General features: G+C 41.3%; 1 protein-coding gene across 8 annotated transcripts in view; it reads right to left on the bottom strand.

Moving 5' to 3' along the window:
* Positions 1-22,126, bottom strand: part of ST6GALNAC3 (ST6 N-acetylgalactosaminide alpha-2,6-sialyltransferase 3) — a 518,301-nt gene that overhangs the window by 283,842 nt on the left and 212,333 nt on the right. For all 8 annotated transcript variants that reach the window (XM_072754848.1, XM_072754850.1, XM_026004724.2 and 5 more), the window contains one exon: positions 2,676-2,870. In XM_072754848.1, the coding sequence (XP_072610949.1) occupies positions 2,676-2,870 (195 nt within the window). The remainder of the gene's footprint in view (positions 1-2,675; positions 2,871-22,126) is intronic.

The raw sequence follows: 22,126 nt of genomic DNA on the forward strand, positions 1-22,126 counted from the left end.
TATTTTTGAATTTTTTTTTATTATAAAATAGACATGCACAGAAGTGAAACAACATGAACGTGTGCTTAATAAATACTCAGGATGTGAACACCCATTAACTTCCAACTGGATCAAGAGACAGGACATATCCAGAAACCCACCCTGATAACAAACTCTCTCCTCACTTCTACGACGATAATTTTCTTATTCTTTTTTTCTTTGTAGTTTTATCTCCGATATATGTCCCTAAGCAACATCATTTAGTTTTGCTGTTTCCTGTGATCTAGAAACAGAATCACACTCTGCATTTTATTATTCTTGCATCTTTGGCTCAAAATTGTTTATGTAAGATTCATCCATAGTGTCATGCATAGCAGTTTCTTCATTTTCATGGCTGTAGGGTATTTCAGGGTATGTAGCACAATTTTAATCCATTCTCCTTCTGACAGACACTTGGGTTGCTTCCAGGTTCTAGCTATTTTGAATAATGCTGCCACATAAGCCTCCTGGTGCGTGTGCTCATGAACGTCTCCAGTATTTCAATGACTGGAAATTCTGGGGCGTGGTGTATTGCAGATCTTCAACTCCACTCGATAGCAGGAAGCTATTTTTTTTCTAAAATGGTTGTTCCAATTTATATTACCCAAACTAGTGTATAAGAATCTCTATTGTTCTAGGGGCACCAGGGTGGCTCAGTCAGTTAAGCATCCAACTCTTGATTTCAGCTCAGGTCATGATCTCAGGGTTGTGAGATCGAGCCCCGCGTCAGACTCTGCATTGAGCGTGGAATATGCTTAAGATTCTCTTGCTCCCTCGCCCTCTGCCCCCACTTCTCTGGCTCACTCTTATTCTCTCCCTCTCTCTCTCTCTCAAAAACAAAATCCTATTGTTCTATATCCTCACCAACACTTGCTATAGTCAGCTTCCTAATTTTTTGCCAATCTGGTATTTATAATAATTTTGACAGTTACTGTTGCTGTCCTTACTTTCTACATGTCAGAACTGGCACACAACCCATGCCTGTGAGCCTCCAAAGCTTAAAAACTCTTTCCAGGAATCATGCTTCCTCCCAAGATGGACCCTCTGTGGGAGCAAAATAATGATCAGTATCATCTGATAAATTCACTATATTAAAAACTATACCAACAGAATTTCAAAGGTAGCCTGGTTGATGTGACTTTAATTAAAGAACTGCATCTTGAGGTCAGTTTTCCAGTACTGCTCCAAGATCCAATCCATTAATATTTAGATAAATGACAGGATCTTTAATATTTGGTGGGATTTCACTCACGAGAGTAATTCATGAGACATTTTACTCACGTTTCATTTTCTACCTGTAACAGGCACTTGTGAGATGATCGACACAATCCAGCAGTTACAGAATATTCAGTAACAGCCAAAAATGAAAGTAACAGAAGATGAGAGTGACACAAACGATTCTCTAAGAGATCCATCTTTATACAGGTAATCAATTTATTAGGACACTGAACAAATGCAAGCAATGGGCACTTTTTAAAAAATTAATTTAAAACCATTGAAAGGATAAACATCAAGCAAGGCTCCTAAGAATTTACCAGTTATTAATGGTGCTTTTTTCTTTTTACTTTAAAGGTCTAATAAAAAGGCTGTAAATCCTACAGATACAGAAAAGAATTTTCAAAAAACCAAATTAACCAGAAGCAATGACTCAGGTACAATATTGCTTACAAAAGGGGATGGGCCAAGGCAGCTTTCAGTAATCTTCCCTGGATACTAAGAATAGTTCTCAGAAAAAAAAAAAAAAAAGAATAGCTCTCAGGACAGGAGCAGCTAGTTTTTTGTACCTAAGTCTCCTCTCTAGTATCTCTACAACGTGGCCTTCCAATGGGATCTGATCCAAAACTCTTCCCAGTGAGGTGACTTGCACCCTTGTCACCAACAACTTCAAATAGCCTTGGACTTCACGTCTATAAATATTAATCTCGCATTTATCCCACCCTATAGAAACAAATAGTGAAAAGAATTGTATTAACCACTTCTTGACACTTCACACATTTTGGGAGGTTCGTTATTTTTTACTTCCCTCCACGATACAAATCCTTGCTTGCAAACGTGCTATTAGCACATTGTAGCATACTTTCCAGTTGTCCATATGCCTCCATCCTCTCCTGTACTACCAAATGGCTACGAAGATTTAGAGGTTCAGTGATTAAGGGACTTAAATGATTTTAACCCCTTTAAACTTGGAAACTCTTTAAATCCCATTATCTCTGCAGCCATAGAGAATTTTAAAATCAGCTTGGCCTTTCTAGCTCCGGGTCTAAGGATTACAGAGTTTTAAAGAAAATAAATGCTTCTCTGCAGTTCTACAAAGAGCTGTCCCCAACCAGTTGACCTCCAGGAAATAAAGCCAGCCAGTTCTCCAGCTGGTAACTGCTGATCAGAGTTTTGAAATAGAAAGATATGTATGTTATGCCACAAACCACCAGGAAAACAAGTAATTGCCTCCTCAACTCCACATGAAGCTAGTGAATCAGAGGATTTGGTGTAGCGGGGTCAGCAGACTTTAGGCATGTGTCAGTAAACGTCTAAGAATGAGAAGACAGAAAATGCCAGGGACCCAAAGAAGCCTGTAGGGGTAGAGAGAGTAAGTTCAGTGATTGGGAGCCTGTTACCTTGGATACTCACGAATCCTAGGAAACCCTCTGAGGTCTTACCTCTTGTGTCCTCACATTTATGTAGCCATAGTGAGTTCGAAGGGGCCGCCTATATGTGTAGGAGAATGGGATCCATTTTGTGCCAGGCTGTCCAAAGCAGTTTAGCAGCAGTGGGAAATTCACTTCATTTACAAGGCGCACAACCAGCAGGAAGAGGAACGCGGCTATGAAGCTCACTGCAATCATTGACTTTCGCTACAAAACATTAAAAAAAAAGAAGAAGAAGAAGAAGAAGAATGAGTGAATGAATGAACAAATGAATGACTTTCAACCAAAAGTAGTCACAGAGGGAGGTTTCTTTATTTCTCTCTCGCTTTTTCTTTCAAAGGGATCAAAGGACTGTGCCCTTGAGGATATTTCACTTGGAGACAGAATGTAATCATTTGGTGACCGGGTCGCTTTGGTGAGCCTCTGAGAGCAAGCAGGGCAGCTCTCTTACGTCGCCTTTCCTTCTATCCCTACCCTTCCTCGCCTCCCTGTATTCCTCAACGACTTCTCTTCCATTTTCCAAATGCAAACCACACATTCCCAACTACAGGAAGCCCTTCCTAACTGCTCAGTCCCCTTCCACCATCATCCCTTCACCCCAACCTATCTGCCCTACTGGAAACAAGTAGTCCTGTCGCTCTCATACCTCGCAGGCACATCTATTGTTGCATATATTTCATCGTATAATTATTTACGTGACTTTTCCTCCATCTAATCGTGATGTCCTGGAGAAGGAGCACGTACTGTCATAATGATCTCTCTGAACCCCAGGTCCTTAATACAGTTGTAGGCGCCCAAGAAACATTTGAGCGAATCAACAAATGAACAAATAAGTGGATGGATTTTTCACATCCTTGTAGACACTCTATCAGCAACTACTTTGTTTCTTTATCCAGCACGCATGACATGCAGGAAACCTCGCCTGTGCTATAGAACATGCAAAAGGTAAGACTCAAAAAGCTAAGAATATGAGCGGGACAAAAAAATCTATGCCAAGCAGCGTAAGAACATTCCTGTAAACGTGTTGCCATGGAACAAGCGCAGGAGCAACTGCAGCTGACTGGGGTGGGGGAAAGCAGAGATGCTGTTGAGATGGGGCTGGATAAAATGCATGAGTTTTAATCGGTGCAGATGTGTGAGTGACGCTTTCTAGGTAGAGGGAACCCCGCAAGGCAGCAAGAAATGTGGGGTTACTCATAGCTACACAGCACTTTGTCTTCCTGGGGCACAGAGGAGGAGAAAAAGCTGGAAACCCAAATGGTAACTGTACGGAGGCCGCCTGCAGCACCACGCTGAGGAGTCTACGGAGTTTGCTAGGTGATGGAAAACCAAAGGGGGTTTTGTTTGTTCGCTTGTTTAATTTTTTTAAAGGTGACTGTTACCATCAAACGTCAGTGCTTAAGATGTTTTAGAGCAGGAGAAACTAAAGATAGGCAGCAACTAGTTAGGACGCTGCTCCACCTTGCTGGGACAGAGGGAATGAGGGGTGGACACCAGAGCAGTGGTGAGGGGCACGAAGGTAGAAAACGATATGAGAGACTCAGTTAAGGAGGTAGGCAGAGAGCGTGGCTCCTGATGGGATCGAGGTGCCGATGGAAAATTCGGAGATGCCTGAGAGTTTGAGTCTAGATAGGTAACTGCAAGGACACTGGTCCTATCAGGAGAAACCAGAGCAGTCAGAGCAAGAACCGATTTAAAAGATTAAGGGGATAAAACCCTGGGCTTTCTAAGTCCTCGTTTTCATCCAGATGGCGGGTCGTCTGAATGGAGCCATCTGGGGGGCAGGTGGAAGGTCAAGTCTAGAGCAAGAAGAAAATGTGGAGCAGAGGGCAGGCGTCAGAAACAATCCTGCCTTCGAGTCCAGGGTGAAGGTGCAATGAGATATTCCTCCGTGAAGCTAGTCTTGGCCCTTGATTCTTCTTCAAACTTAAGGGAGGCCAGATAACGTTCCCAGCACGAGTGCGTATGCGTCATTGTTGTGTTTCCAGCTCACCACTGCCTGGTGAAATAAGCTTCTCTTTGTTCTTCACAGAACATCCCAAAGGAGAAAAAGGAACCCAAAGCCAGCCCCTGTCCCCTCCTGGGCCACGATCCCAGTCTCTATAAGGACAGTGGAATAAGCCCCCAGAAGCCAGAGACCCCAAAGGAAGTCGTTGCTCTTGCTCAGCCCCCATCATCTGTAAAGGCCCCATCCCTCCGTCAAGCCAGCCTCATTTCTCAATCACCCGAAAGTCCCTTGAGTTCTGCTTCCTCAAAACCCCTTATCTCACCACTAACTCCCACCGCCTTACCTCATTTAACCTTCTAATCATGAAAAACTGTTTTAATTTGCTCCTCTGTGGAATCATTATGTCCACAACATTGCAATGTGTCAAGGTAACAGCTTAAATGAGGTGATGGATCTTACAAGTTTAAAGGGACACAGACCAGAACAGATGGCTAAATAAAAGCAAAGAGGCCAGTCACCCATTAAGTAAACAGGTAAGAACCTTTTTTATCGCCATCCGGGAGCTTGTTGCAAAGCAGCAGTTTTCTTTGAAGGAGACTCAGATGGGATCCGTGCCTTTGTCTATTCCAGAGATCGGCAGGGCTCTCTGGCCCTCCTGGTACCTGCACTGCATTGCATGGCTGGGGGCTTGGGGACAAAGGCACAGAGGGCCTTTCTGAATTCCCTGATCTTACACAGCCACACATAATACATACACGAGAGGAAAATAAATCAACCGTTTGTGGAGAGAGGCTTCAAACTGAAATGAAATCACAGTTGTCAAAGTCTGCTCCCTAGTAATCCACGTCTGCCTCCCATGCTTTATCAAAGGGAACCAAATAATGAGCCCAGAGAGGATGACGGGAGCAAATGGAGAATGGAAGCCCCACAGACACCCCTGTGCTCGACCCGGAATGGTGTTCTGCGGGGGGCAGAGGTGTTCCTTTCATGGCTCAGGCCCTGCCTCGACCGGAGTCTCTGCCTTTCTTTACGTTTCAGCACTCTCGTTGAACATGAAAGCATTCTCAGAGGGCTGATACCCTGCCCCCCTGAAATTTCACCAGAAAATGCAGGAGTTCCAGCACGTTCTGCACTGGAGACAGCGAGGACGACACTATGCAACACGGATGGGCATCCGCCTCCACCTGGCAGTCATTCCTGCCAAAGCATGACCTTGAGCTTCGGCGATCACAACGCAAACTGTGGATGAGGCTCCTGGAAGTCTAGCAGAATGCAATGAGACGTGTGTGTGTGTGTGTGTGTGTGTGTGAGAGAGAGAGAGAGAGAGAGAGAGAGAGGGTCCGGGGCGTTGGAGAAGTCACAACATGCTACTGTGTATGATGTACAGGAATGTATCTCCTTCTTCAAGTCCCACGTACTCAAGAGCCCATGCCCTGTACAGATTTGGTGAGGTGCTGAGAAGCAGAAATAAAACCATAAAAGACCATAAGACAGCGCCTCCAGAGTCACACCTTAGGACAACTGGAAAGTAAACAGAAGGGTGTGATGCCAAACATCAAATGAGGTAGTGGAGGTCACGCACAGGGCGCTGGGCCAGCTCAGAGGAAGTGGGAAGGGGTGTGCATGGGACGGTTCCGGGAATGCTGGTTTGGGGCAGGGGGGCAGTATTCAAAAGGAGTCCTGAAGAATGAGGAGGAGTTAGACAAGCGAAGATGGGAAAGGCTTTCCAGGCAGAGGGAACAGCATAGACTAAGGCCTGAAGTCGGTTAGAAACCTGCAAATGATTTGGTCAAAAGAGTACCTAGACCGTATGCGGTGGGAGATGACAGTAAGGAAGTAGACAGGGTTCAAATCGAAACACAAAAAAATAGTAGGTCAAATGAACTCACTCAGATCCAGTTATCTGTCCCATCCATCTTACATTAGGATCATGAAAGGAGAAACGCATAAAAGTGCTTATGCTTTGTAATACGAAAACATTCTTCACTTTCCAATCAAGTGAAAACGCATCAATCACGTCATCATATTTGAGGTTGCCATCTAACACACCACGGTGCCTTGTTTCCAGTTACTTAAGCTTATTCCATCAGTGACTTGTTCTAGAGATTGTTTTGAGTCCATCAGCACTCGACAAATTAGAAGACTCTACCTATTTCTATGCCCTACGTCTACCCATCTGTTTATGGAAGTGATCACTGCTGCCTTTACTCAAGTAATCGGGGCATCTCAGATCCAACAACCAGCAACTAGGTAGGAAAAAAACAGCAGCAAGTACTCACCAAGTTTATAATGTATAAGCTCCATCTGACAAAGTTTTCATACTGCAAAAATAGGCATTAAATTTAATAGATCATTCCTCAGAACGCCTGGGTGGCTCAGCGGTTCAGCATCTGCCTTTGGCTCAGGGCATGATCTCAGGTCCATGATCGAGTCTCACATTGGGTTCCCTGTGGGGAGCCTGCTTCTCCCTCTGCCTGTGTTCCTGCTTCTCTCTGTGTGTCTCTCATGAACAAATAAATAAAATATCTAATAAAAAATTTTTTAATTAAAAAAAAGAATTTAATAGGTCATTCCTCTAAGATCAGAAGTGTGAACTTTAGGGGCATCTGGCTGGCTCAGTCAGCAGAGCCTGTGACTCTCAACATCAGAGTCTTGAGTTCAAGCCTGTGTTCAGCATGAAGTCTACTTAAAAAAAAAAAAAAAAAGAAGTATGGTCTTAAAATAATACAACGGGTGGAAAATGCATCGCGCTGGCACACAGTGAGTACTCAAAAATGGGAGATGTTATTATCATGATATAACTACTAATTGTCAGAGCCTTTTTGGCCACTAGCCAGTTGGTAAGAATTGGCCAGCCCATGTGCTTGCATGATAAAAACTTGGAGATATCTTTTTTTCAAATATTCCAAGCAGCTGCACACCCTTGAACTATTCAGTGAAACTTACCCACACAAGCTCTGAGAGAATGTCACTGTGCCCAAATAGATCTGATGAATTGCTTTAGGGAAAGCTTTCTCCTTCTTTGTTCCTCATTTTGGGCAAGTCTGAAGGGGCCTTTAACAGCTGAGACATTTAGAATTTAATCCCCTCTGTGCTGCAAAAATATGCATCAAAAATGTGGCATTCCAGTTGCTTGCTCTTTAGAGTTGGAATATCATTTATCAGACTTATAGCAGAAATACCTATTTCAAAATAACACCCACAGAGAATTCATGATTTAGGGAGAAAACAATTGCAAATATTTGTACCTAGCAAATTTGCAAGCTATATTAAGGTTTGTATGTTTTTATTCTTTCTACCTAAGGTCTTTAACCTCAGGATGAAGTCTTTACCCTTTTAATTTAGCGAGTTGATAGATTTTTTTTGGTTTCTTTTTCATAAATAATTAACAATAATATAAAGCTGTATGTTTCCATTTAAGTAGTATTATTTAATTACTAAACTCATTGCTTTCCAGGATAAAACTGTATATATTTTTGTCCATATGCTGTCATTTATCCATAATAAATATTGGCGTTGATTGTGTTATTTATATGAGTGCCCAAACACCTCACAAATTGACGAGTGTCTACCCACTACATATTTGCGACCTTATCAAATAAAAATTCTTCTCCCATGTACAAAATTGTATCATCAATTTAATTCTACCTTGTGCCATTGGCCAAGCTCCAAATGTGGTTCTCCCAAAATACAATAAAGCCTTTTCTCATGTGTACAAGGATGAATTGGCAAAGCTCAGAGTATACAGATAAAATCTTCATTTGTTTTATTTATCTATTAAATCAACACACTGGATCCTGCTTATTAAACTCTAGTGAACTCTGAGGGAAAACACCACCCATTTGTTGGAAGGAGGGATGACGCAAGGGAGGTAGTAACAGGGGGCCAGACCTAAATTGGCGGAGTCCATACCTTAGGCAACAGAGCTGGGGACAGACTCATTGAGGTCATCAAGAAGACAGTAGTGAATGCCAAACAAGATCAAGATAAGAGAATAAGTAGTATCTCAGAATGCATAAAGCTGCGGAAGAAAATGTAATGGCCTAAAAGAAATGTAGTTTGGGAGTAGACTCTGAGGAGGGCAGGAGGAGTGGATCTCTCTAGATCCACTCTAGAGAGGCAGAAGGGGATCTGACTCTGGAAGGTCTTGTATATCCCACCAAGGCATCTGGACTTACACCACAGAATCCAAAGAAGAGGTCTGTGTGAGAGACAGACAGGACCAGATTTGTTTTGGGAAGCTCACTCTGGACATGGTATGGTCTGTGGATGAGGAGGTGGGAAAGACCCTTCTGGGAAAGACAATGACAAGAGCAACATGGGCCACTTCACCAGATATCACTCATAGACAGTAAATTCTCAAGACAAAAACTGCTATTGTTGCTCTTAGCGACTGGCTTTTCTTTTCCTACTAAGGGGAACCAGGATTCAAGTCCAGATAGAGTATTTACGTATGAACAGTCATCAGAGTCTTAGTAGAAGACAATGTTTAGAGAGTGTAATGAGTTGGAGAAATACGTCTGTAATCCTCATTTTCCAGACAAAGAAATAGAGATGTAGAGAGACTGAGTGACTTGCCCAAGGTCACAGAGCAAGAAAATATTAAACGCAGTTATTTAACTCAGATATTCTGACTCCAGAGCCTGTGATCCAGTGTATGAATTAACCCAGCTGTTGATTTTACTCATACGGAAGGGGACACTCTTAGAGGACCGGTTCGGAAATTTTAAAAACTGGTACTAACCCTAAGTAGATTTTGTAATACATGTTGTCAATAAACAAAATAATTCATATGGAAAATTAAGTGGCTGATCTGAAGCATGGTAATTATATTTACCTCAAAATCAGTAATTTGTAGGCAAATTTAATTCTGGCTTTATTCCCAGTACTAACAAGACAACGTCAGGGTACCATTGGTTAGCACTCAGGGAAAATAAAGCAATTACTTTTCCACTTCTGCTAGAGAATATTAGGTGCCCTTTGTCAATCAATAGAATGGAGTCCCATTACCAGCAGTTCCTAGGAACCAACAGGCTAACATGGAGATGTCTTCCTTTCTTAGCTCCACAATTCTGCAATCCCTCTACACAAGGAAGATGCAGCGAAACAGCATAATGCTGATGGTTTCATTAAAAAAAATTAATTAGCAGACAGCCTTCAATATGGTGACCTGTTTTAAGAATCTGGAACCCATGTCAATGTGTCACCATCAGAAACAGGTACAGTCCAGTAAGAATTACCAACGCGACAAACAAAAACCAAGGCAATAGAATTCTCATGGGCACCACTGTCATATGTTATTCTCTGCAGAAGAGTCCTAGAGAGGAATTACAGGTAACCAAAATTTCTTCAGGGATTTTTTTTTTGCCCAAAGGGATCCCCTGTAGTTGCAAACACCATAGAGAAGCTCAAGTTAGCATGAGCACTAGGAGTCTGTCAGGTGACACGATAAGGGGTCACACTGAATGGTCTAACACCTATATTAAAACCATAATGAAAACTGTCAATAAATATTTTGTACGCCTACACATCTTTTCCATATTGTTTGAGGAGAGGACTTAGGTTTTTCCTGTCCTGATTTGATTTTCGAACTGCTATAATATCCAATGAAAACAATCATGGCTACATTGACTGAGTTTGTTTCATTTTGAAAAATTACATAAAGCCAGCTTATCTCATTTTGCCTTTCATCTTGATCATACTGCCTCGGCATATGTCCTGTCACAGGGCAGAGAGAAATCAAAATTCTTCAGTTACACAAGATAGAGCTGCAGATTGGTATTGAGTATGCAGAACGAGGGGCCCAGAGAGCAACGTCTCTCCGTGTGGCTGTGCAGATAGACACAGGGAAATTTAATCCCAAGGGCCAGTTCTCATGATGAGAACATCAGAGATTGGGACAGATTGCCCTGAAGAAGGTGAGCCTGAAGAGGTGACCTCTTTTTTTTTTTTTTCATTAAATTCTTGGAACTTAGGGGAGCAAATATCTTCCAGTCTGCCTGTTGTTGTCCCTCTGTACCCCTGGCTTTCTGGAGAGGGAAGAGAGGTGCTAACTAACCAGAGACAATGAAGATAATTAGGGAACCAGACCAGGTAATTTTGTTTAATTTTCTGCCCCCTTATAGACCACTGGCCTTTTTGTTGTTGTTGTTTTTGTTTTTGTTTTTTAGTTTCTATAAACATCTGCTTGGCATCTTTCACTCTTACAGAGATGAATTTGTCTCTTAGAATCCAATTTTTACTTTCAAGGTTGTTCAGGACACAGAAGATGAGGATAACTTCTGGTGATCCCGGTGTCATGAGGGAGGGGGTCATCCCCGGAGACATCACGACAATGATGACAATGACAACCCTGAAAACAATGATGGGACCCTTAATTTTTCTGTGAATCTACACCACGTTAATACTGTACAGCATCTGTCTTTAAAAACACTTTGAGACCTGTCACCCCATGTGATTCTCCCTATAACCAGTGAAGTAGGAAAGGAAGTGTGGATGCCTGGAAGTCTCATGTCACATCTGTCATTTCCTCCCTCCCTCTCTCAGGCTGGCATCTCAACATTCTCTAAAGCCCCTTTGCTACCCAGTTCCTGTGACTCTGTCCAGACCCCTCAGCAAGTACTTTACCTGGATGAAACAGATTCTCACCAGTAGCCTATCAGTAGACTCGGGGTGGTCAGGTAACGCTACACGAGTCGATGTATGTAACCTTGGGCACGTTGCTCTCAACCTTTTTGTGCTTCCATTTTCTTACCTGAAATTGGAGAAACAACAGTACCTACCTACTATGATTGTTAACGGTTTAAATGAGTCACTACCTATGAAGAACCCTAAAAGCACTGCCTGGCAAAGGGAAAGCACTCAGTAAATGTTAGCTTTTATTGGTAACAGTATTTCATCAACAATAAGATACCGTCAATTGTCAGATACACGGTTACTCAAAAAATGGTGGAAAGGAAAGCAAGATGGGGAGTCTAATAACAGACCTCTGCAAAAAGCTAAGACACCACAATGCTATTTCCTTAAAGTTAGAATATTCCAGAAATAAAGCTGCCATTCAGAAAGGCACAGCAAGAGAAGAGAAAGGAAAAATAATCTCCCCTGAGAATTCGAACCACAAGCAGGTACTCATGCAGGTTTTTGATACAAGTTCACACTACCGTTGTGATTCCAGAAAACTCTCAGTAAATAATTCAATTTAAAGGTCTCAGGTTGGTAGTATCCCCAGGTGACTGTTGGAAACAATGCAAATCCTATCTGGGAGAATTTAACTTCATTGCAGGCTGTGAGTGGCTGCAAGGTGGTATTGAGTATAACCCGCACCTCACTCTCGGATGTGTGGGAAGAAAAACATTTTAAAATCAATGAAGTATGGTGGTATCAAAATCTTTGTCATCACCATTATCCTCATCCTCTTCCTCCTCCTAGAGAGCAAAGTGAATCAGGAATGGGACCTGGATTATTTTAAACACCAATCCCTTACTCTGTACTCTAAAGGAGCCATAACCACAAGTCCACAAAGAAAGAATAACAAAAAGTCCTGGAGTTGCCCAGGATGTTGGAATTCACCAACATAAAAGCCTTTTTGTTTTGTTTTTTTTTCTTCTTTCTGAAAATGCGCAAGTTAAAAAAAATATTTTTTTAAAGCCCTCTTTGTTTGGACGCGGATCAATGACCTTGCCCACATATGCATGTCATACCCCATCTCCATGCACCGGTGTCAACTGTGGCAGCTCCCCACATCTCTCTAAGGAGCGGACACCGTCCTCCTGTGGGCCAAAGTTGACCCCGGCAGAGGAACACAACTATTCAAACGTCTTTGCTGAACACAAGTAGAGTTTTGCCAGAGCACGGGTCTCACGGTGCTAATAAATTGTACTGTGCCACACTTGAATTTCCAAGTAAGACAGTTTTCCTATCAGTTCTGGGTTTAATATTGCATTGGCAGTAATCTGAATCGCTCACGCAACATAAAGCATATTAGTTTATTACTTATAGTCTCCTGTGCTATGGTAGCAAAGGCAGAAGATGTCCACTGTTAGGCAGAGGCCTAGAAATATACACACAAAGTCTGTTACCAGTGAGTCTTTGATCTATGTTTTTATCATAAACAGATCAGTCAGTGCCATATTTCCAACAGCCTATAAGCCTTCTCTATTTAGATGTCCCAGAGGCAACTCAAATTTAATAGTCCAAATCCAAACCAATGCTATCCTTCCTCCCCAATCCACTCTTCCTCATTTACCCTGTCCCTCTAAAAAAGCTACCACTAACATGCCTTTGGAGCCCCAGTAACTAATATCTCACCCTACTTGGCTATATGACTTCGAGCATTTTAATTGTCTTTGCCCATGTTCCTCACCTATAAAATCTTAAAGAGTCTTTTTTTTCTGCTAATCAGTTTTTTGATCAAAAAATTCAAAATAGAGAAAACCACAAAGTACAAAAGCTTTTCTGATGCTTTTCATTATCACAGAACACACCACCTGCAATGTGTGCGAAGAGGAAATGAGGGGTGGAAGGAGAGGTCAAAATGGGAAAAAGGCTGGATGGTCAATTTCACTTCTTCTCTTTCTTCTTGTCCTTCTCATTCATAGCCAGGATCATCATGAGTTTTCTGAAGAGGGTAACAAAATCTAAGAAGAGGTCAACGCAGTGCCAGATATAATCCTTATCTCCATTTTCAGGCTTTTCAATAATGAGTTGAGTAAAGTTAAATAATGATGTAATGCATAAAGACTCTAGCTCAGGGCCCAGCACGGAGCAGGCAATGAGTGAGCATTAATTTCCTTTGTTTCTTCACATATTAGGTGCCCTGCACAGGCTATTCTCCTTTCATGGAATGTCTTCTTCTTTCCTTTCTCTGGGAGGAAGACTGCTAATTATTCTTCAAGACCAAATCTAACCATCATCTCCCATGAAATGGTCCTGACCCTCCAGGAAGACTCTAGAGCACTTTGTTCTGAAACATGCTTCAAATCATAAGGCAATTATTTGATTACCAATCCCCCTCCATCTTCCAATCAAATTCAGAAAACATAGGGCCCCCACATTTTCTGCAGACAGGCATTGCTCATCAAGCCCAGCACCATCGCCTCTCGAATCAGGTTGCAACTTCAGAATCCTAGCAACACAATGCTCCAGGCAGTAGTGATAGTCATCGATTGGACCTGGTATATTGACCTCTGTAGCACAAAACAAGTAGCAGCTGGAGGCCAGCGCCATGCCTTGATAAGCCTATAATGAACATGACTACAGGTAAGGGTGGTATCCTTTCTAGGCCCTGATTTCTTCATCCAGACAATGGAATGTCTTCAAGATCCTAGCTGGCTTTCATGTCTAATGACACCATAATGATGACCCAGGAACCCTGACGGGCCTGAGCTAGTGTCACTACAAGTGAAGCTCGCAGCATGGCTGTGTACATGGCCCACGCTTGGTCAAGGCCCATTTCTTATCACAGAGTTAGGGATGCCTTCAAAAGCCCGCAAATTGAACCCAGTGTCTATGTAATTGAAATAGAAATGGGGTGAGAATTTGTGATCTTTCAACTTGGTAGATAGCAGCTGCCACTTACCAAAGCCTACCTGATTGCAGCTATTTTGCACCTGCTGAGAAAAAGTTGCAGCAAAAGAGATTATTTCCTTTTTAACCCTTATCTGGAAAGGAGCTTCCACCATGTTTCACCCAGTTGTATAGAACAGAATCAGGCTCAGTCTCATACGTATACAGACACTGACAGGTTAAAACACCTGGTTGAACCACTCCCACTAAGCCCCGGCACTCACAAGAGGAGTTTTAAAATTGAGTTTAGTTTGTTGAAGGTCTGAAATCAAAGCAAAGAGACTATGAAAATGTTCTTTTCTGTGCATATTTCTTAAAATAAGAAAATGTCTGGTTTTGTATCTTATATGCAACTGCATAAAGATGAAGGTCTTTCTGGAGACTTGTTGCTTCTACAAGTCAAATACTCAGATTTGCTCAGTAAACATTATCATAAAAATATTCACAAAGGTAGTTCCAGGGGAAGACTTACCAATAAGTAGATGTGGAGAAACAAAGGCCACTTCCCAAAATTTAGCAACATTCAGTTGACAGGAGTTAACTTGCACTAGATCTTAATATTTTAACTAAAATCTCAGCTCTGGTGCCCAAGACCCAGCCTGGGTGGGTATTGTTTTGGCAGAATTAAGCCCCTAAGATTGAATTTGCACAACTGCTACAGGGCTTGCCCCACAATATACCGAACCTCCCCTGCATATCACTGTTCACTGGTGCAACGGTTGGCCTAGTATCTCTTTCCCTGATAGAAAGTTCTTGAGTTCTTGAAAAGCAGAAGCTCTAGCTGCCTTGTTCACCAGTGCTTCCCCATTGGCAAAAGCAGCCAAGTCAGAAGTCTTGTGTACACAAACCTTGAAAACACACGAGTAATCCGTGAACAGTCTTGAAAGCCCGAGTGGGTGCGGCATGGTTCGCCACCTTCAACCCTGCGTCCGTGGGCCTGCCCGGCCGCAAGGGCAAGGCCACCTCCTGGCCTAGTGTACTCTCCAGCACTGAGCCACCAATTCACAAGGCGATGCTTAGGAAACTGAATGCCTGTTCATTTAAAGACAATATCTGCCAAATTTGTTTGGTAATTTCCCAAAGCACCAAGTCGGCCCATAATCTCAGCATAATTTGATATCTTCCTGCATTTTTGTTATTTTTAGGCAATATTTTTAAAATCAGGTGTTGCTTCTGATTTTAACAAAGGCTTTTCTTCCTGAGCAAAAAAGATGAGCAGTTCAGCCAGATAGGGCAGCTTTTATCTGCAAGAAATCTGCCTTTCAGCAGAGCAGACAATATGAGCAAAACGGAGGCAAACACATTAAATATTTCCTATATGTGAATTGTGATTCTTTTCTCCCGTGGGATGTGCAAGTGGCAAGATAGTTTATTCCCATGTGGCCCTGATAGCGGGTCCTGAATACTTCTGAATATATCACTTTTATTGCCTTTTATATTGAATTACTGTGAAAGAAAAAATACTTTTGTGAGAATTCAAAATCAAAATACTTTAGGAGCTTTTAGAATCCACCTCCAGGACATAAAGAAAAGCTTAAGAAAACAAATAATTCTGCTCTGCTAAGGGATACTAGATACCATTCCCACTGAGAGAGGGGCCCCTCACAGAAAGGGAGACGCTATCAAATATTTATGCTGACTTTCAGGGAAAATGGTAAGTGTTCTATCTGGGGTTCAGGAACTCTCCGTTCTGCTTTAGAACTTGCCACGTAATGGACTAAATTTGCCCCAGGGAGCTGCGACCTATAACATTTCAGCACTGCTGGTCCCTTCTGGAATTTGGCTTAAGGTGCCTCCTAAGGGTATATTTCACTGGAAATCTCAACTCTCCATTATCCATTCCTCATAAACAGTCTTGTTCAATACATACATTTCTTAGTTCTTCAGGTAAGTTGTTGGTAGATTTCCTCTTTTTTTTTTCCATGCAATCAAGGACTCCACAAACCAAAATAAGTTGTTTCCATCACTTTCATTCCAAGCTTGTCATTTTCTATTTAGGTGAAAGAAAGTTGTCTATATGGTGAGATAAAGTCCAAGGGCTCAACATGATTTATTAAAAGACCTTTATGATCTTACCTCTGACAATTTGCCCCGCCTAGCTCTCACTGTCCCCAAGTTCGTACTTCATACTTTATCTAGTAGTAAGCATCTCAAGGTTCTTGGAAGGTTCCATGCTTTTTTGATGGCTTCATATCTGCTTTAGTTCCGTCTACCAAAAATTTCAGTTCAGGAAAATAAAAAAAAATAAAAAAATCTCCCTGTAGACGCAAAACACTTCACCTCCTCTGAGATATTGCCCCTAGATTTTCTACTATCTTATCAGGAAATGAGTTCCTTGATTCTTGGGGAGTCAGAGAGTACTCAGAGAGTAGATAGATAGATAGATAGATAGATAGAACAAAGATAAATATAAAACACAATTTTTATAGACGTAAAATTTGTCCTGGTTCAGTTATGTTATGATTGTAGTACCATTAATTGAGCACCTACTAGTGTGTAGAATTATACTAGGCCCTTTACAGACATTTCCTCTAGTATTTACAACTGCAATGCAGGTTAATTAATACTTTTATCCAGTTTCACAGATGAGGAAACTTTTGGCCAAAGGGGATAAATGATGTGCCCAGGATAATGGCTAATAAGTAGTAATTAGTGTCAAGATTCAAGCCAGACTGCCCAAAAAGTTAGTGATCTTTGCATTGTGCCTCGAGAATATCTTATCTCGTGGTCTGTACTTATTTAGTTATATGTCTCTCTACTCCAATAAATTACAATGCCTTGAAAGGAAGAGCTACATCTTGGACCTCTTGTCCTGGAAACTCATTGTTTGGCACATATTAGGTGCTAAGAAATGTTGCTGAATCAATAAATAAAATGAATATAATAATTTGCCTCTGTGCTTTTCAGGTGAAAAGTATTTATTATAAGTGGAACTCAAGATGCTTATGTATCTCTTGATGTTTTGTTTTAATCATTTTCAAGAGGCAATGGTATTCAAAAGAAAAGATGATTTGGAGATAGACTATAGTCTAATCTCAGCTCCACATTGAATGGATTAGTTCCTATCTACAGATTTCAAAACCGTAAAATGGAGATTTTTTTTTAATTTTTTTTATTTATTTATGATAGTCACACAGAGAGAGAGAGAGGCAGAGACATAGGCAGAGGGAGAAGCAGGCTCCATGCACCAAGAGCCCGACGTGGGATTCGATCCTGGGTCTCCAGGATCGCGCCCTGGGCCAAAGGCAGGCGCCAAACCGCTGCGCCACCCAGGGATCCCTAAAATGGAGATTATAAGAGCCCCTTTTTCACAGATTGATCTGGCTTAACTCTGACATCACTTATAAAAAGCCCTTCCTTCATCAACACCAAAGTTCCATACAAATGTTGACTGATGCTGATTGTCACCTATAGACAGACGATGGTTTTCCTCAAAGAATATTTATTTTAAAACATTACTTGGGACACCTGGGTGGCTCAGCAGTTGAGTGTCTGTCTTTGGCTCAGGGCATTTTCCTGGTCTGGGGATCGAGTCCCACCTTGGGCTCCCCACAGGGAGGCTGCTTCTGTCTTTGCCTGTGTCTCTGCCTCTCTGTGTCTCTCATGAATAAATAAATACATTTTTTTTTTAAAAAATTGCTTGTGGAACAAGAAAAACAAGGGCTAAGGAGATTTAATATTTTCTACAAATCAACACACGTTTACCGAGCATCAACACCATGCTCGTGTGGGGTCTGAGTTCAGTCTTTTCTCCTAAAATAAGAAACCGGATGGTGGCAGAAAATATGAAGAAGAAAACTAGTATGTATTCACCACAAAATAACTTAATGTCTTTCTCATTAAGGTTGAAATTCTACAAGGTCAAGAACTGTGTCTGATTTTATTGCCAATACATCATCCTCATATAATATTTGATGTACAGATAGTGCTCAATGAACATTTGTTGCATACACACTCATGGTTCACTGTTTAGTAAAATAATCGTCATGGACAAAGCTCTCTAAGATAGGGTATGGAAATGGAGGGTAAAAGCAAAGAGAGAAATGAATTTTCTATATAAAGTGCAACATTAATTTTTTAAAGATTTCATTCATATATTTGAGAGAGAGAGAGTGCAGCAGGGAAAGGGAGAGGGGGAGGGAGAGAGAGGATCTCAAGCAGACTTCCCATGGGGCACAGAGCCCAGATCGTGACTGAGCTGATATCAAGAGTTGGATGCTTAACTGACTGAACCATGCAGGTGCCCCAAGCAACAGGAATTTTCAGGTGAAAACTGACAACACGAGACAGAAAGAGAAGGATCACAAATGAAAAGAAGGCCGGGAAAGGAGGAGCAAGCCAGGACTTATGGGGGGTGACCAAAACACGTTTCTTTGGAAAGAAAAGACAACCCCTTAACTCTTACCATCTAGTGATACTACAGTTCTCAAAGCATTTTGTTGCATGAAAATGTTTTTTCTCCCTCCTACCCAACATGCATGCATAACTGCCCTCAAGGGATTAGCTCCGGTGTCCAGCTTCTATTCTCTGTCCTCTAATTCCAGCTCTCTGGAGCCTACCTTAGTGAGCTAACTGCGGACATTAAAGAAACCTGGGTTGGCTCCTGGACACGTAAACTTTACCTCCCTGACCCTCCAATCTGGAGACAGTAACCTACCGCTTCTCGTGCTAACAGTGTGCACTGAAGAAAGAGATATGGGTTGTGCATCTGACGCTCCATTTGAGCATATTGAGTGCTCCTAGATGTCTATTCCACTCCCTGCTCCCGACCCCCTGTCTATTCTTCCTGCATCAGGAGAGCAACTACTGAGGTTCAGCTTAGCAGAGGTGGGAACACACATGGGCACACGCGCACAGACTCGAACACCCTACCCTCTACCAAATGCGATAGCACTGAAGCCCAACATCTCCAAAGAATAATAGTCTTGGTGGAACATTCTGCGAGTTTTTAACTACAAAGGCCCGTGCTACTAGCATCTTGAAATACAACCTTCGGGTCTCTTTAGTTTGAAAAATCTTCAATAAGCTCCAGAAACTCTTTGATATCAAAGAACGTACCTATTTTCAATAGCTTTAAACTATAATTGCTGAGGCTCTCTGCTGGGGGAAAAAATATAAGTCTCATGAAGAAAAAGGAAACATCTCAATAGAGGCTTCTGGAGGAAAAATCTCGCACTGGTTTGCAAAATCCTTAACAGAGCTCTTCTTCCTCCTGGAAGGGAGTGGGGAAGCTGTCAGGTAAAACAGAATAATAATAGGAGGAGCAAGGAAAGACTCGCAGTGCTCCATACCCTGATCTGGTTTTGACAAGTTGAACATCTTCCCTTCCTCCTCACGAATTAGGAAAATTTAACTTATTTTACCTTCTAACACGTGAACAAGACACATAAAATCAATAGAATCTTCTCAGGATATTTCACTTGCTTAGAGTAATAGGCAAGTGTATCAACATCCCATAAATTATATGCCTAAATACACCAACTAGCAACATGCTACCACATACCCATCACTCTGCTTCCCTTAAGTGGGTTGAACCTGACCTTTAAAGCCCTTGAAATGCAAAAAAAAAAAAAACCAAAAAAAAAAAAAACTTACTCTTTTCTGACATTTATGAGTGTCTTTTCTGCTTGACTGCCTTTTACCGCCTGGAAATAATAGTGAAAGCATTGTAGACGAACCCAGCTATAAACACTGACAAATAACAGGAAACGCAGACAGTTTTATTCTGGGCAGGTTAAAGCTAATCTAATCTAATCTAATTCCCTCTCTTTCGGTAAGCCTACCACTATGTTCAATTTATTTTTTGATTAGAAGTGCAATATGATAGTCCTCTGTTGGGCCGCAGTTAAACAATACTGAGGTTTACATTTTCCCTACAAACGATTCTGATGAAACAACAGATTTTAAAGATGGTTTTTTAAGAACACTGTCTCCTATGAAAGTTAAGTTCTAAGGAGATTTTAAGGAAAACTTTTACTCGGTGATTTTTGACTCTAAAAATTTATGGATTAGTTCTATTCTAACCAAAAATAAAACCCATCTAAGAGAAAAGTGTTCTTTGGTTCGGAGTCTTAGAGATTTAAGGAAAAAGGCTCTTTGGAAATACTGACTAATGATAGTCAAGACATTACATTATGTATATTTAACTACTGAACAATGAGAACAATGAGGTTGTAGTTGAAGAGCAGTTAGCAATTCAGCCAGCAAGGTACAAAGAGCTGTTTTCTTTCCATTGAACAAAGGTATAATCCCTGGTCAAAAATAGAGCTCCCTTAGTGAGCACCGAGCAAGGCTCCATGGCCCCCCAATGGTTGTACATAAATGATCACTTTGCCTTTCTGTGAAAAGTTTTCACTGATCAGGAAATCATTCTGTTTCCCGGGCTCTTTAATTATGGGATAAAGCAAATGTACGTCCACGTACCTGGACACACACATGCCTACTTTTATCTACAGCGTACCAGTTCTTAGATAATGCCACCATAACACGTTTTCAAGATTCATATTTAGACATAGAAAGAATTTTACTGACGGTCTTAGAATAAGAAAGAGGGAAGACCATCATTTTGCTTTATTTTCAAACTATCATTAGTATATGATGTGACCTTCGTATAAAAGACTAGGAAACCCAATCACTACGTTGTACACCTGAAACCAAGGTAACAGTGTATGTCAACTATATTTCAATTAAAAAGTTAATTAAAAAAAAAAGACTAGGAAACCTTCCACAATATGTTGGGACTTCAACAAGACATTTAATGTTTCTGTATTGAATTTGAGAATGAGATGACGAGTGGCAGTTGTGGAAGTTTAGTGGTTTCTTACAAAACTAAACATCCCCTTACCACATGATCTAGCGGTCACACTCCTTGATATTTACTCTAAGGATCTGAGAGCTTATGTCCACACAAAACCTGCACACAGGTATCTATATCAACTTTATTCATAATTGCCAAACTTTGTAAGCAATCAAGATGCCCCTCAGTAGGTGAATGGATAAATGAACTGTGGTACATGCAGACGATGGAATATTCAGCGTTGAAAGGAAATGAGCTATCAAGCCATGAGAAGGCATGGAGGCAACTTAAATGCATATTACTAAGTGAAAGAAGCTAAGTGAAAGGCTACTTACTATATGATTGCAACGATATGACATTCTGAAAAAGGAAAAACACTATGAAGACAGTGAACAGTTCAGTGGTTGCTAGGAGCTAGGGGAAGAGGGGGATGAATGGGTGAAGAACAGAGGATTTTTAGGGCAGCAAAACTACTCCATATGTTACTATAATGGTGTATATCTGTTATTACAACTTTGTCCAAACCCATAGAATGTACCACACCACGAATGAAGCCTAATGTAAACTATGGACTCTGGGTGATAATGATGTGTCAATGTAGGTTCATCATTTGTAGCAAATGTGCCATTTGGGTGAGAGATGTCCATAGTGGAGGAGGTTATCCATGTGTGAGGCCAGAGTGTATGGAACATCTCTACCTTCAGCCCAGTGTTGCTATAAACTTAAAACTGCTCCAAAAAAAAAAAAAAAAAAATTGCCTGTGAAAAAAAAAAGTTGTCATAAAGAAAAAAAGGATAACTGCCTTCAGTATCATTTGGCCTTGGTTCCAGTCTGGGTTTTTCTACTAACCAGCTGTGTAGCTCTGGGCTCTTTTGGATTGATTTGGTTTCCTTATATGTAAAATCCGTAGAGAGTATGAATAGATTTAACACATTCTAAAGTCACTTTCAGCACCATGTTTAAATTTGTGTAGGCCTAACGATCACACCAAAGGGCCAAATGATAGCACAATGTCACCCCAAGGGGAAAAGAGGACCCTAGTGGCATCTACCAAAGTATCCACTGTTTTCCATTACCAACTTTGTTGGTCCAATCTGCAAAGATGTAACATTGTGGAACGGCACTACTGGGACAAAATCAACAAATGAAAAACTC

This window comes from Vulpes vulpes, chromosome 3 (genome assembly GCF_048418805.1).
Source record: "Vulpes vulpes isolate BD-2025 chromosome 3, VulVul3, whole genome shotgun sequence".
In the NCBI taxonomy this organism is placed as follows: Eukaryota; Metazoa; Chordata; class Mammalia; order Carnivora; family Canidae; genus Vulpes; species Vulpes vulpes.